Genomic DNA, 12,840 nt, shown 5'->3' with positions numbered 1-12,840 from the left:
TACTTACCCCAACCGATGGCGGCGTACATGTTGAAGCGAAGATTATCACCCGAAAAGGTTTCCACCACCAGCATGTAGAGGTACAGACCTGGAAGGGTGGTAGAAAAACAAAATTACAAACATGATATCACCAGGCGAATTGGAATGGAATGAAACGGTTCCCCTGGAAGAGCAACAAAACCGAGCTGGCGCAGTTTTGTGTGCGATGTTTCCGGCGAAAGGATTAGCCAAAGCAAGATGCCCGATTTGCTCGTCCTGCTGAACGGAATTCCCCTGTCCGATGGTGATTATCGTGTTTCGACAATCGTGTGCACCATTTCGCCCGAAATTAAGTGCGCCAAACAACGGAGTAGGCGATGAACAACTCGACTTCTGACTACATAAATCCGTACTCGGTAAATGGGTGGTGCATGTAGAAAATTATATCCTTTCCCAGAACTCACGGCACACTCGGTTTCGATTTAATAATGGATACGGAGGCTTAGCTACTCGGGCTTTCGTCGGAAGTGGTCTGATCTGAGTTCAGCTCAGGAAATATTAATCAAGCTGCTCATTTCAGTTTGCAGCATTAAAGGATTTTTTTTGTACAGATCAGAAAAGTTTCACTTTTAGGAAAATGAAACGAATCACTTGGGAGTAAAGTTGGCTGTGAGTTGCATCTCTCAAGTAGTTAATATGAAACAAGGATTTACCCTTCGTTCCAGAAAACACACTAAAGTTCATAGAATCATGAAAGATTAGGTACGTATCGCCCTTTTCCTGCCTTCTAGGTTCACAAATTTTTCTTCTTCGTACTTCTTTGTCTTGAGGGAAGGGATTTACAAGGGTCATGAACCCTTCACTCCAGGCTTACCGAACGAGATCCCTAGATTACCAGCTTTTCGTCCATCCGTTCCGCCTTCGACTGTTGTTGTGCGTTAATTCTGGCGGCATTCTCGCCGGGGGATTCATAATTATTGTACTTTCTTGCGCAACTTTTTCCTTCCAAAAGCCGGGGTTGGCTTTATTACCAACAATTTGGGAAAACAATGATGAATGATCTGCTGCTATAAAATAAAGTTTATCAATCTCAGACTTCGTGTGTGGCGTAATGTGTAATGTGTCGGTTTTTCATACGTAGGCAGCGTTAATGTTTGTAGTAAAACGAAGTACGGCAGCTCTGGTTTGGCCAAATGTGAAGAAAGTTTATCGAAAAAGTTATTCCATTAAGTAATGTTTTAGCATGTGGTTTTGTGGTGAGTCTAAAGCGTTATAGCTGTTCTGGAGCTTCGTTTGAAATAGACATTTCGACTGCCTTGCTATTTAACTGAAGTTGTGTTTAAACATTAAAGTAATCATACATTTGGTCGTGCATAAATCTTTTAGATATGTAATAGAGAATGAAATGATTGATCGATCTCATCTCACAAGCTGCAATATTTATTACATTGACATATGTAAATACATATTTACATTGCTTGAACTTAACACTGAGCATTATAAAATAGAAATTTAATCAACTGGTTGATGAGCTTGTTTCAAGTATTTTAAAGCGTTGATAATCCAATCGGCAAAGAGACTTTGGCAGTCTTTAAAATTCAAGTCGACTCACCAAGGATAATTGGCTCGCGATAAGAAACGCTTTTATTGGATTGGAAGCGAATCTAATATTCAAATCAAATTGTAAATACGGCCCGGATTACAAATCGTGGCTGCTTCCTATTTCTTTTCTATTTGAATTGCATTAACCTCCCCTTTCCCGCGTATCCTCACTATGAACAACCGTAGTTCAACTCCTAATCCCAAGTCAAGCCAGACGGTTAATGCCATCCCGAGGCCGCACTGTTTGTTTTAAATCTCGAATCGATAGCGAAAATCCGATCTCGGTGTTGTGGTATTTTTCTTGAATCGTTCCCGAACCGAATCGTCAGGATGCTTGGCAGAACGATGCGGGAAGCCGGAGGAGGAAGAGCCGAGAACGTTAACGTCAAGCGATGGGAAGCGAGATTGGTTTGCGGATCGATTTAACCCAGTTAATCCCACCATTAACGTTCGTACCATTTGCCTCAAGGACACAAGAAGATATCTTCCGCCCCTCAGTCCATCCGGCGTTCAGTCTCCCGCTTCTAGCGAACGTTAAATCCATAATCAATATTTATCCTGTTCCGCCTAGCGTCTTCAATTCTTTTCGCTTTCTTCGGTGTCACTTGGCCATTGTTTTCCCGTTCATGGTCGAGTGTTTTTCGATGCATGCGTCACTGCTTGGGGCTTTCGTACCCTTGTTTTTGATAGCGATGCTATCGTTTGGTACTAAGAATAGACTTGGTCTTAGTGAACAATATTTAAAGACAGATTACACTGCGATTCAGTATAAACAATGTGAAAGATTTCTAAACACAGCAACTACTGAGTTACGGTTGTTCTATTCATGTTTGTAAAATCGAGGTGTATTTTTCAAAAACTAGGCAACACATTTAGTTGTCAAATACCTCTGTAGATATCGCCATATCGCGATGCAACAGTTCATTTTAATATTGTATTAAAAATGCATCTCACGCGTCCACTATTGGGTCAGTGATTCACTCTGCTTCGATCGTTGATAACGAACAGTTTTTAAACCCAAACTTTGAGAGTGGAAAAGAAATTCTGGAATGGATGTTTAAAGTTGGTACTTGTAAAAGGTTAGACAATTTCCACCAGTCCACAAAGGACATGCGGTGGATTATGGACCATTCGCTACCGTTGCCGGTCATGTTACAACCGTGCGGAAGGAACGAAACGGACGAAACTCGTTAACCCACGCATTATGATTTTGCTCACGTTTCATTTCGCATCGTGAACGCAATGTTTCTTGCTGTAAAATTGTAACAAAAAATTGTAAGTAGCTCATTGCACCATCGGGCAAGGTTGGGAAATGCTTGTAACATTGTAGCGGATTGCACCGTGCTGCTTTCCTGCGAGCAGTTACACTTTCTATGCGCTCAATGATAGTTCCCGGAAAGTGCCAGAAAAGGCTATCATGTTGAACGAATTTTCCCGAGCGATCAACTCCCATTAGCTTTCTCTGATGATTTCCGGACGGGTCAACGCCGGGTGCTGAGTTGAATTTTTGATCGCAAATGGAAAGCTAGTGTTGAATTATTTTTTTTTCATTCTGCTTTCTGCTCAAACAAGTGATATGAAAAAGGAAATTGAAGATAGTAATATCTTGTCTGATTTAAAATACATTCCTAATCAAAATAGTAAGCGACACATTGCATTCATAGACGAACGTTTTTCAGCAGTGTGTGAAATATAAATTGAAGTTGCATTTGTTGTGCTTGAATATCATGAAAAGAAAATGCATCGAATGTGATTTCGTTGTTTGTAGAGAATTGAATTAAATCACTTATCTTTCGCACAACCAAACTTCCCCTGTTTCCCCACCCGCTATTAAACTAAAGCAGGAAGCCCTTGGATAAACGTTAAACATGGCAGCAACTGTTTGCATTAACTTTCAACTATCCCGTTTCCGGTACGTAGGCGATGGCTCGCAAGCAACACAGCTGCTTGTGTTGGTTGACTTCTCTTCCGGTGTAGGTATAGGGCAAGGAAAAAGCGCGCACACTCCTGCAGCAGGACAACATATCGTGGCTTTTGTTGTGTTACATCCCCACGGCGGCAGATTATTGTAGGGAGCTACCTTTCAGCAAACACTACTGAGTTTCCGCTTCGTGCAGGAAGGAGCGCAGCCTTTGGAAAACAAATACTCTCGTGTTTAAGATTTCTAGCAAAAGCGAAAAAACAAACACAAGTAAAGGGAAAACCCAAATAGTACTGCAGCTTGTCGCTGCAAGATGCCCGTTTGCTTGTTGTTCCGAGTCTAGATACTAAGAACACGATTTCGAAAGCCAACATCGGGCGCCGGATGAAAAAAAAATAAAATAAGTATCCGGAAAGGAAACACCATGCTTGAAAATGCCACCCGCGGCGACGTGCTGTTTGAAGAAAGAAGGTCTGTTTTTTAGTATTAGCTAAGCGGCACACCAGAAACACGAGCCGCGTGTAATTTGCTGCCTTTTTTGTGATTTTTGATGTAAACGGGGGAGCAGTTTTTCCAGCCGAGCAAAGGCCGGAGGTATTTTTTCGGTGAAGAAAGATCACTTTAAATATTTTAGCGTTCTTCACCGAAACGCCCTACTCAAGAGAATTGTCGGTTGAACGTACCGTGAATTGCTCATACACTTTCTTCTCGTGGAAACATTTTACTTTTCTACAGAAAAAGAAGGTGATAAACACTAATGGTTTCTTTGAAATTGTGAAATTGTTTTTAAATTCCTTCTATCACTTGATCGAAACATTATATTTCACAACATTTCAAAGCGTTTATGCTTCACGGATTTGTACCCATAATATTCAAGATTTCGATCGGTTTGCAGAATCAATTGAAGTAATTGAAAATAATATTTTTATTAAATAGTTTCCTACCTTCTACAAGCATCCAGAAGAAGTTGGTCAGGGTGAAATAGTGTAGAAGTGTGACGAAGATAACGCAACTCGTCATGCCGGAACTGTTGCCACTGGAGAGCTTTAATGATTGAATTGAAGAAAACAAAATTGAAAATTTTATCAATATTTTTATAAATCAATTACAAAAATAGAGCAAGAAAATCAAAAAGAAAGCAAGATTATAAAAGTAATTAATTAATGATACAGTTTTGTTGAATAATTGATAATAGTCAATTTGAACAATTTTCATAAGGATAAAACGAACTAGAAAAACAATATAGATAACTTGCTTGCTAAGAAAAATTGTATCTGAGTACATAAAACAAATATGTTCCATGTAACCTACTGTTTTGTTTTTATGTCGTAGAAGTAATGGACAAGTTAAACGACCACTGATAGGGTCCATTTACTTACCTGAAGTGTAAGAATGATAATCCATAGCAGAGCCGACAGAATGTAGGTAATGAAGAGATTTGCGTGGATGGTGTTCCGCAGACAGCGTAGATCTCTGTGGAAAAGACCGTACAAAAAGAACGTGCTTTCAAAGGACCCTTCCTCTCAATGGAGTGTGAACCATCCTTGTATGGTAGGAATACTCACTTGAAGTAAACGAAAACTATCACAGCAAGACTAAGCGCCACCAGGCTGATGATGTAGCCGGTGTAGTAGATGATGGACGAAATTTCCACGATGTCCGTCGGACCGCGTTCTTCGTGGTGACACGCGGCATAGTTACTGTAGTTGTTCCACCGGCCGTTCGGGTGGCAATACCGGGTAACGTTTTCTGTCGTGCGAAAATAGCGAACCAAGCGTGTGCATTTTACTAAGCTTTCTTCGGAAAATCGCTTCGAACCGGCAGCGCGAACGAGTGAGGATGGAATTTAAATGCTCATTAAATTGGAGCAAACCACTTCTGAGCGTGTGGTCGGCGAATAACGCCGGACCAGCCGCCTACCCTTGCATGCATGTGGGGGGAACTTTTCCCACAACGCCCCGGTGTGTGCACTTTCGAAGTTCAAGTTTGTCAACCGCACACTCGAGGGAGCTTCTTTCAAGGACAATGGATGGTGAAAGAAGATATGAACATGTACGAGCGAGATGGGCATTGCGGTGCATTGCGGTCGACCCTGCCCAGGAAGCGGAGGAATATCCTTGTCGTAGGTCAGTTGCAGCCGTGTTCAATTGGATTTGCTCCTTCCAGTGGTTCGTGCAGTGGCGAAAGTGCAAGTGACGGGGCAAGCGTGGAAAGTTTCAATTACGCCAATGGGGAAAAACTTTAATTGAATGCCATATCGGTCGGGAGCGAGTTGAGCTGCGATGGGGGGGATGGGGGAAATCTAGGAAACGGAACGAGTACAGATGCTGGAAAAAGTGCTGCCACACGTTCGGTGTTTCCATTCGTGGTATTATCTTTAAACGATTCCAGCGAAAACCGTGCGGTTTGATAATGAAGTTATGAACAAACAGATCGCTCCCGACCATTTAGCAAGGATAAATATGCCATTTTTCGCTTTTGGGATGCTACTTTTATGCTCATTTTCCCTTTTCAATGGAGTTTTATTTATTTAAATTATCAAGTTGAATACTTAAATTTTTATTTGAAGATATTACAAAATAGTATTAGTTTACTACAGCTCGAAAGTCGAAAACAACATTTTCAGTGGGATTTAGAAACCAATGTTGGACTAGGAAACCAACGTTGGATTCATCTTAATTAGTTCCACTTCACTGTTGCAATTTACAGACTTCTGCATTCTAAAACTCAATAAGGTTTTCTAATTGATTCCTTGTACACAAAATTCAGTGCTGGGTTCGATACCGTCATATGTTCATGTTAGGAAGCTAATCAAGTGAGGGTTAAGATGATACTATACTTATGGGATATAAAATGCAAGGTTTTTTTAACAACGTATATGTAAATAATTTTGATTCTTCAAACTTGTCAATGTAGTCTAGAGTTACCTATTTTTGCAGTTTTATGTTTACCTTCTAAAATAAAAAGAAATCATCAATTAGCCACAATCCAGCGAGAAGAGGCAGTGTCTAGTTTATAGCTGTGCCTTTTAGTTAAACTTGTTTGCTTTCCATTGTTTGGCATGGTTCATTGCTATAACGAGTTCGTTCCTACTTTGGATTTCAATTTATCACTTGAGTCATTTGTGTTAAATTGTTTTGAATTATTATTACATTTAAAGGCCGCCTAAATAAATTAATGAAAATGAAATTAAAGCAAATAATTGGTTTAGTTGAACTTCCATTCCAAAAATTTCTGAAGGTTTCGCTTTACTATTAACTTTTAAATTTATATCGCAGAAGATACCATACCAATTAAATAAGTTCGGATCCTTCGGGTTTTGAACTGTATTTTGTCAGTAAGAATACGCGCACTTGAGTTTATTTATTTCTGGTAACGAAATTAAATTAATATTTTAAACTAGTACTGGTTGATACTTTTATTTCACAGCCTGTACTAATGTTTGTGTATGAATTTTCGGATGGTCTTCGTGAAGTAAGTAAACCTTACACCTTGAGCTCCAGTTTGCTACTGTTTATTAATCTGTCAAATATAGTTCATTCGCGTTACCTTATAATTCATTTGACTTAGTTCCTATTTCCCTTTTCATTAATCCTTTTCGTTAATCCTTTTTTCTATGCCAATGATATCCGCCAGAATGTAGGCAACATGCTTGACTTTAATTTCCCACATTCCGGCCACCAAAAAAGGGTATCCCTTTTTTAACTGTTGCGTGAGTGTTTTTTTTTATCCTACGCCTATGGGTTTTACACTTGGGGATTGGGAATGAGAGCGAGTCTCGCTGCTGCTCGTACAATTTCCTTCCCTGATGCAGTTCGAATTGTAGCAACTCTAACTATGCTATCCTTCCCTGGATGCACTGCTGTTATTCGCCCCATGGGCCACATAGTTGGAGGTACGTTATCTTCTTTGATCAAGACGAGTTGTCCCTTTTCTAGCTCTACAGGGTTATTTGAACAGTTTTTAGCACGCGCTTGTAATTGTTGAAGGTATTCCGGATACCAGCGCGCCCAGATGGCTTGTAAATGTTTCTGTACTAGCTCAAATTCCTTCAACCTATTTGATGGTTCCTGCGACCTATCAATTTGTGGTAATGCACACATATTGGAGCCTACTAGAAAATGCCCTGGTGTTAGTGGCTCTGTATCTGTGGGTTCGTTTGACAATGGCACTAGCGGTCGTGAATTTAAACATTGTCCGACTTGGGCTAACAGAGTTACCATTGCCTCATAAGTTAAGCTCGTACTTCCTACTGTGCGAACAATGTGTTGTTTTACGGAACGTACCGCTGCCTCCCAAAGACCGCCAAAATGCGGAGCACGTGGTGGAATGAATTTCCATTTAATTTCGTTGTTCGCACACCAGTTGAAAATCTCGTCCCGCTCTTGTTGAATGCATTTGAGCATCTTATAGAGGCGATGAAGCTCATGCGCGGCGCCCTTGAATGTCGTTGCATTATCGGAGTGAAGTTCTGAGATATTCCCTCTTGTTGCAACAAAACGCCGAAGTGCTGCCAGAAAGGACGTCGTCGTGAGATCACCCACTAATTCAATGTGTACCGCCCTGGTCGCGAAACACACGAATATAGCTATGTACGCCTTCGTCGGGCTGCGGTTCCGAATCGTTGACTTTAGTAATACTGGTCCGCAGTAGTCGATTCCACTAACAGCAAACGGTCTCGTAGGTGTTACCCGTGAAATTGGGAGGTCCGCGATGGTTTGCTTCACCAATGTGGGCTTCGCCTTGAAACATTGTTGGCATTTATGGTAAACAGACTTGGCGAGACTGCGACCGCCAATTATCCAAAATCTTTGACGTAGCGTGGCTAACAATAGCTGAGGTCCGGCATGCAATAATTTCAAGTGATACGCGACTGTCAATAACTTGGCCAACGAATGATTACTGGAGAGCAGAATCGGGTGTTTGGTCGCGTCCTGAATCTGCGCATTGTGAAGCCGACCACCGACTCGCAGTAATCCCTTTGAGTCAACAAAAGGCGATAGCCACCTCAACTTCGATGTTTTCGGAATCTCCTTGCCATGCTTTGCGGTGTGCAGTTCCTCTGCAAAGCTATACTCCTGCGACAACCGGCACAACTGGATTTCAGCCTGGAGTAGTTCGTCTCGTGTTAATGGTGGCACTCTCTCAACCAGTGACAGCTGTTCCGTTGCATTTCCGTCTTCCATTGCTGACACTTGACTCACTACTTCGATTGCATCCGCTAGATCTTCAGCACCGGTTAGTAGATCATCCACATAGAAGTCATGGAGTACAGGACTAACTGCACGTGGGTATTGCTCTCCATGATCGTTTGCAATCTGCTTCAGAGTTCGTGTAGCTAAAAATGGTGCCGATGCCGTGCCGTAGGTAACCGTTTGTAGTTCGTAGGTACTTATGGGTTCTGCGGAATTTTCTCTGTACCGAATGCGAAGAAAATTCTTGTCTTGGGCGTGATGAAGGAATTGACGATACATTTTCTCCACGTCTGCAGTAATTGCTATCGCATGAGCCCGAAAACGCATGACAATCGAAAGCAGATCTTGCTGTACTACCGGACCGATGAGCAAAGTGTCGTTTAGTGAAAACCCGGAAGTTGTCTTGCAGGATGTATCAAAGACAACCCTAACCTTAGTGGTCGTACTGGTCTCCTTTACTACTGCATGATGCGGCAGATAGTAATGCGGAACTGAATCATCAACGGGTTCGCTAAGTTTCTTCATGTGCCCCAAACGCTCGTAGTCCTTCATAAACTTGATGTATGCCTCTTTCATTTGCGGGTTGGAATTCAGCCGACGTTCCATTCCCGCCCACCGGCGATCGGCGATCTCCTTGGAAGCTCCTAAAATTGTATTGGCATTCGAGTTAAACGGTAAACTAACCACATACCTTCCCGCAGCGTCCCGAGTCGTCGTAGAAACGTAATGTTTCTCGCAGAGGTCCTCCTCGGCCGAAAACGTTGCTTCGTTGGGAAGGGTTTCGCATTCCCAGAACCGGTTCAGGATCACTTCCAGTGGGGTGTTTGACGTAGCCACATGGCAAATTCGTGGAACCTCCTTTGCAGCTTGGGCAGTGTTACCCGCGACGACCCAACCGAAGGGAGTCTCGACCAGCCACGGACGTCCCTTGCCAAGCGACCGTTTCCTTCCGGAATGAATCTCCCAGAACGCATCTCCCCCGATGACGATGTCAATTCTGCCTGGGATGTAGAACGATGGATCCGCCAAAACTGCATCTACCGGCATCCTCCAGGAAGACACGTCAGTGGGAGTCGTTGGGATGTCCGCCGATGGGTTATTCAGGATCAGGAATTCCATTTGAGTCGCGAATGGTTGTATCTTCGACTGGACGGTTGCCACAATCGACCCGTTCACCAACTGCGACGCCATACCGATGCCAGAGATGGAAACGTTGACCTTAGACCGAGAGGCCATTAATTTCCGAGCGAACGCTTCCGAGATGAAGTTAGACATCGATCCGGAATCGAGAAGCGCTCTCGCCTCGTGCCTTGTTCCGTAGTCATCGACGAGATGTAGCACCGCCGTCTCAAGGAACACCGTTTCGTCTTCCGAGTTCACTCCCATCGATATCGTCGAAGAAATGTGTAGCAGTGAATGATGACGCTCCCCACACGTGCGACAGGACCGATCCGACTTGCAGTCCTTCGCTAGATGCGTATTGCTTAGGCAATTCCAGCAACAGCGCTTCTTTGCCACGATGTCGCGTCGCTGCTGCACATCCTTGCCGTTGAATATTGGACACATGCGTAGCGAGTGATTTTCAGCGCACTCCAATAAACACCGTGGTTGCCCCGAGGATTTGTGAATGGTTGCGGTGTTTGTAATGGCTCTCCGTGAGGTATTTTGCCGTGCGTTGCCGGCCACCTTAATCGTCGAATCCTCTACAATGGTAAGGCTTTTAGTGGATTTGAGGATCTGGATCCGATCTTCGACAAATTTCATCAGTTCCTGATATTTGTCCCGCTCGAAGTGGACGGAATGCTTCTCCCACGCAAGAATGGTCTCGCTGTCGAACTTCATCAGCAGCATGTTGGACAAAGGAGTATCCCATGCCTCCACAGGTTCTTTCAGCTTGGCCAAACCATTCAAATGCCGTGTGAATTCATCCACTAAATTAGTTAGATCTTCGACGCTCTCTGATTTTACCACCGGAAGAAAATGAAGTTTCCGCCAATACTCACGAATAAGGCTACGTGTATTGTCGTATCTTTTCAACAGCGCCTTCCAAGTGACCGCGTAGTTTTCGTTTGTTAACGGTGTGTGCTCGAAGGGTAAAGCAGCGTCGCCCTTTAGAGATGACAGTAGATACTGCAGTTTAGCAATCGATGACAATTCTGCCGAATCATCGATCATCGATACAAAACGGTCGCGAAACGAGAGCCATTTTGTAGAGTCACCGTCGAACGTAGGCAATTCGATTTTTGGAAGCCGAAGATTGGTTGCAGTTGGCCGTCCAAGTGCCATTGTTGAGTTTGCCAGCATCGAAGAATCTGGTGTCTCCTTCGGAAGATTCGTCCGCAAGAATGCCTTCAAACGTTGGCAACGCTCCTCCATGTCAATCCTATCGCTGATACACGATTCCAACGCTTCACTGCTATCATCGAGTTCTTCTAATTTCGCCATCGCTGCGAAGAAATCCTCCTTTTGCTGCTGAAGCCTCTCCAATGCACCTGGAAGCTGACCCACTTCATCCTTGGAGAACGTGGTCACAAATCTTTCAAGCGATTTGATATTCTCCAACGCAACCTTCTTTTTATGCTGAGCCGCTTTGAGTTTTTTCTCCATTTCTCTTAAAGTTTTTTTGTTTTCACTGTGGCCTTTTTTCGCTGTCCCCCACGGGTTAACCGGTGACGCGCTGGAAGATCAAATGCGCGCGAACTCTCTCAAACCTTGATGGCGCGCAAAACGTGATGGCGGTTAGATGATGCAGCACTATCGAGATGCGGTGAGATGCGTAGGCGACTTTCACTAACTTCGTATTGTGTGCACTCTTTCTCACTGCACTGTTGTTTGCGTTGCACCCGTTGTGCAAATCCCTTGCGTTGCACTCGTTGTGCAAATCCTTTGCGTTGCACTCGTTGTGCAAATCAGTGTTCACAATTGACGAGGAACTCGTCGAATGTTCTCCTAACACTTGCTTCGCGGTCTTGACGTCGTGAACGTCGAAGAAAACAATTGTCCGTAAGACACTGCGTACGTCGTAGACGTAAACCGAGATAATTGTTCGTAAAACAATTACTGAGTAAAACTTTCACTCAACACGAAAAATCCGGTTCGAAGGACCAAATGTATGAATTTTCGGATGGTCTTCGTGAAGTAAGTAAACCTTACACCTTGAGCTCCAGTTTGCTACTGTTTATTAATCTGTCAAATATAGTTCATTCGCGTTACCTTATAATTCATTTGACTTAGTTCCTATTTCCCTTTTCATTAATCCTTTTCGTTAATCCTTTTTTCTATGCCAATGATATCCGCCAGAATGTAGGCAACATGCTTGACTTTAATTTCCCACAGTTTGTTAAATAGAAATTAATTTCGGTTGCTATTAAAAATTCCTTGAACAAAGGTTAGCAATTTAATTACCTAGTTTGAAAGCCTGATAAGTAAACGTCCATTTGCTGACTGTCATATGGAACCAAAGGAACTAAACTGACCGTGAGTCGTTTCCATGGTTCAGATGAGATGCCGTCGATCGATCGTCTGAGGGAGTTGATTTGTTATGTTTCACTTTTAAATTGCTACCCATCAAATAACGTCACGTAGAACCCTTTCCAGTGGCTGGTGATCAAAGCGAACAACACCTACTTGTTTTTCCTTTGGCAAATGTTCCACTCTTTTTGCTTTTGCCTGGTGCCTTACCCTACTACATGCATCTCCATTAGAGCCCTGCACGAGACGGAGGATGCGTGGGATAAATCTGACATGTGTGTGTGTGTGTTTGTATGTGTATGTGTGTGTGTGTTGGAAAATGTTCCCCCCTGTGTACTTTGCCACTGGTGATGGCTGATGGCTGTACTCACGTGTCACATCGTAGTGTACGCCTTTGAACTCCTCGAAGCATGGAAGCACTGCCCAGGTGCCGGGCTCCGTTTTCGGCCAGCACAAGATCCGATCAAAGTCCACCGGGCATCCATCGAATGGCGTCTGTTGGGTATTGCAGTTTATTTGTATTTTTATTCCACAGTAAACAAAAAGGTAAAGGTAAACGTCATTAGGAGAGAATATTGCATCGGCAAAGTTCGGCCACCGTCCGAGCCGAGCAGTTTGGTTAGTTTTGCTGCTTGCAAGAAGGTACCATCAACAACGTATCGGGTGACATTC

The 12,840-nt window shown here is 43.2% G+C and overlaps 1 protein-coding gene across 1 annotated transcript in view; it reads right to left on the bottom strand.

Annotated features, from left to right (window-relative positions):
- Nucleotides 1-12,840, bottom strand: part of LOC131294007 (diuretic hormone receptor-like) — a 31,294-nt gene that overhangs the window by 17,764 nt on the left and 690 nt on the right. Inside the window, exons 3-7 of the mRNA XM_058322054.1 lie at nucleotides 12,540-12,663; nucleotides 5,068-5,251; nucleotides 4,882-4,975; nucleotides 4,447-4,546; nucleotides 8-88 (exon numbers count right to left, since the gene is read on the bottom strand). Coding sequence (XP_058178037.1) covers nucleotides 8-88; nucleotides 4,447-4,546; nucleotides 4,882-4,975; nucleotides 5,068-5,251; nucleotides 12,540-12,663 — 583 coding nt within the window. The remainder of the gene's footprint in view (nucleotides 1-7; nucleotides 89-4,446; nucleotides 4,547-4,881; nucleotides 4,976-5,067; nucleotides 5,252-12,539; nucleotides 12,664-12,840) is intronic.

The sequence above is a fragment of the Anopheles ziemanni genome, chromosome 2 (assembly GCF_943734765.1).
Source record: "Anopheles ziemanni chromosome 2, idAnoZiCoDA_A2_x.2, whole genome shotgun sequence".
NCBI classification, from domain to species: Eukaryota; Metazoa; Arthropoda; class Insecta; order Diptera; family Culicidae; genus Anopheles; species Anopheles ziemanni.
The sequence above is the reverse complement of the archived record's forward strand: the minus strand, read 5'-3'. Positions and strand labels throughout refer to the sequence as shown.